This window comes from Pterocles gutturalis, unplaced genomic scaffold (genome assembly GCF_000699245.1).
Source record: "Pterocles gutturalis isolate BGI_N339 unplaced genomic scaffold, ASM69924v1 scaffold23255, whole genome shotgun sequence".
Classification (NCBI taxonomy): domain Eukaryota; kingdom Metazoa; phylum Chordata; class Aves; order Pterocliformes; family Pteroclidae; genus Pterocles; species Pterocles gutturalis.
In genome coordinates this window covers 1-2521 of record NW_010138902.1, presented here as the reverse complement: position 1 = coordinate 2521, position 2521 = coordinate 1, and the positions used below count along the sequence as shown (strand labels likewise).

General features: G+C 45.3%; 1 protein-coding gene across 1 annotated transcript; it reads right to left on the bottom strand.

Moving 5' to 3' along the window:
• Positions 1-1074: 1074 nt before the first annotated feature.
• On the bottom strand, positions 1075-1465 carry MRPL50 (mitochondrial ribosomal protein L50; the record flags this gene model as incomplete). Its single annotated transcript, XM_010083181.1, has 1 exon — positions 1075-1465. A coding segment is annotated over one exon (391 nt), but the record flags the coding sequence as incomplete, so codon positions are not given.
• Between the last annotated feature and the right edge of the window lie 1056 nt (positions 1466-2521).

The window sequence follows — 2521 nt, the reverse complement described above, 5'->3', positions numbered from 1 at the left end:
CAAGTATTTTTATGCCAAAAGAAACCAATGGAGCTAGGGTGCAGGAGAACAAGTGGTATAACCACGGTATTTCTGGATCATTCCCAGAAATCGCACACATACAGAATCTAACCTCACTATAAACAACCTTTGTACAAAACATCCACAAAGTACCAGGCATTTCTCAGGCTGCTGCAGATTTTTTATTTTCCTTGTCTGCCTGACTTCACTGCTTGCCTCCTCTGATTAAAAGCAAACTTGCATAATCAGGAAGAAAAATCAATGTATAAATATTATATATCTTTCTATAGCTACATAAAAACATTTAAGAAAGAACTAACAAATAGCTAGCAGAAGGATCAACAGAACTTCTACAAATGCGGTCCTTCAACAAACATGGGAGAATTCTACAAGCTGCCTTGACTGCACCAGGTTTTTTTAGGGCTGTTGGAGAGCTGACCGTTACAGAGTTAAGAGATTTCAGAACTCCACTTGTCACCATCTTCATGTAGCAATTCTGAGTAGAACAAGTGGTTTTATTTAAGATGGCACTCATGATGGCTTTTCAAAACTTTATTGCTGACAGGGTCCTCCTTTCAATCTCAAGAAAAAAAAAAAAAAGACAAAAGAAAAAAAGATGCTGGCTTACCTCCCCTTCCCTCCCTGAGAGTTTGCTGGCTCAGCTAGTCTTGCTGACCAAGGTGAACAGGGCTCCTGACATAGCCAAGCTGCACTCACAAAAGTCTATTACACAGTTAAGAACCAAAGACAAGAAGTTTACAAGGTGCAGGAAATCAAGCGGTGTGTTGGTCCCCCCTGTTTATCCCCACAGGACACTGTAACAGTTGGGCAGCATGGTAAAGGCCAGAAAGCATACCTTAGCGCTGTTACTGACTACACTGCATCAGTTTCACAAAGAGAACTTCTGCTCTTTTTCACCTGTATAATAAACAGAAACAATGAAGCCTGAAGACAATCAATGAACTTTTATTAGTGACATTTATATATTTGGTCAGTACCACAAGGACAGGGCTCTGCTTCTGTTCTGCAGTCCTGCCTTAGGAACACAAGCAAAGTGATGCTCTGTGATGCGACTCACTGCTCCCAGGTAATTTTCAGGTTTGGGGGCAGCTCTGCAGCACACAGTTCATCGAGCTTGGACATTTCCTTCACAGGAGTGCGATAGAAATTCAAGACATCCTCAGCTCTACGCATCAGGTGGAGCTGTGAATTGGGGACAGCATGGCCCAGTTCTGCTGCCAGCTGAGTCAGGAGGTGATATTTTAGCCTGTTTTCTTTGAGGGGTGTCTGCTGCCAATTGTCAGGAAGGGAGGGTCCAAAAATCTCCTTGACGTAAGACTCGAGGCAACTCTGTATATCCTCCGGAGGAACATAGTTTCTGCTGCATGGTGGGGGACAGATCAGGCTGGGTTCACTTTTCTCCTGATGAATTATTTTGTCTGTTTCTACTTCTTTCTCCTCCTTCCTGTTGACACCAGACAGAAGTATTTTCAGTCTCTGGGCTACTTAAAGAGTGAGTCAGAGCACACTTCTATTCATAGTATTTTAACATTGGACACAAACTAGCCTGTAGAGAGTCTACACATTCCATGGACACAGCAGGTCCGTTATGCATGTAAGAATAAAAGCGCTTAGGCTAGATCTTTGCTTTTCCCCCAGATGCTGCTCACCACATAGGCTGACTCTATGTAGCAATCACATGCCTAGTTTATTTAATTTCTCTTAGTGTAAACAGAATTTTAACCAGATTAATGACCTATTTTCCAAGTTACAGCTCCATTTTGTAATCTGCTGTGGAAAAAAAGGATAACAGAAAATCACTGAATCATAGAATGGTTTGGGTTGGAAGGAATGTTAAAGATCATTGAGTTCCAACCCCCCTGCCATGGGGAGGGACACCTTCCACTAGCCCAGGTTGCTCAAAGCCTCATCCAGCCTGGCCTTGAACACCTCCAGGGATGGGGCATCCACAGCTTCCCTGGGCAACCTGGGCCACTGCCTCACCACCCGCACAGGCAAACATTTTATTCCTAATGTCTCATCTAAATCTCCCCTCTTTCAGCTTAAACCTGTTACCTCTTGTCCTATCACTACACCCCCTGATCAAGAGTGCCTCCCCATCTCTCCTGTAGCCCCCTTTCAGCACTGAAAGCTGCTGTAAGGTCTCCCAGGAGCCTTCTCCAGGCTGAACAACCCCAACTCTCTCAGCCTGTTGTCCCCTTATGGGAGGTGCTCCAGCCTCTGACCATCTCCATGGCCTCTGGAGCAGCTCCAACAGGTCCATGAATAACCATTACCATAGAAAAAATTCGTTCCTACAGATTAAAAAAAAAAAAAAACAAAAACCCGGTGGTTTTAACCAGAAAATCGACATCTAGCCCAAGTTATCTGACTTGCTCCTATGCCACAATCCAGTCGCCAATACACAGCCACCGGTGCACGGAAACCGAGCACTCAGGGCGGCGGCTCTGACCAGGCAAGCCTCCCGACCGCGGCACCGGCCCGGCCCCAGCGGGGGCCA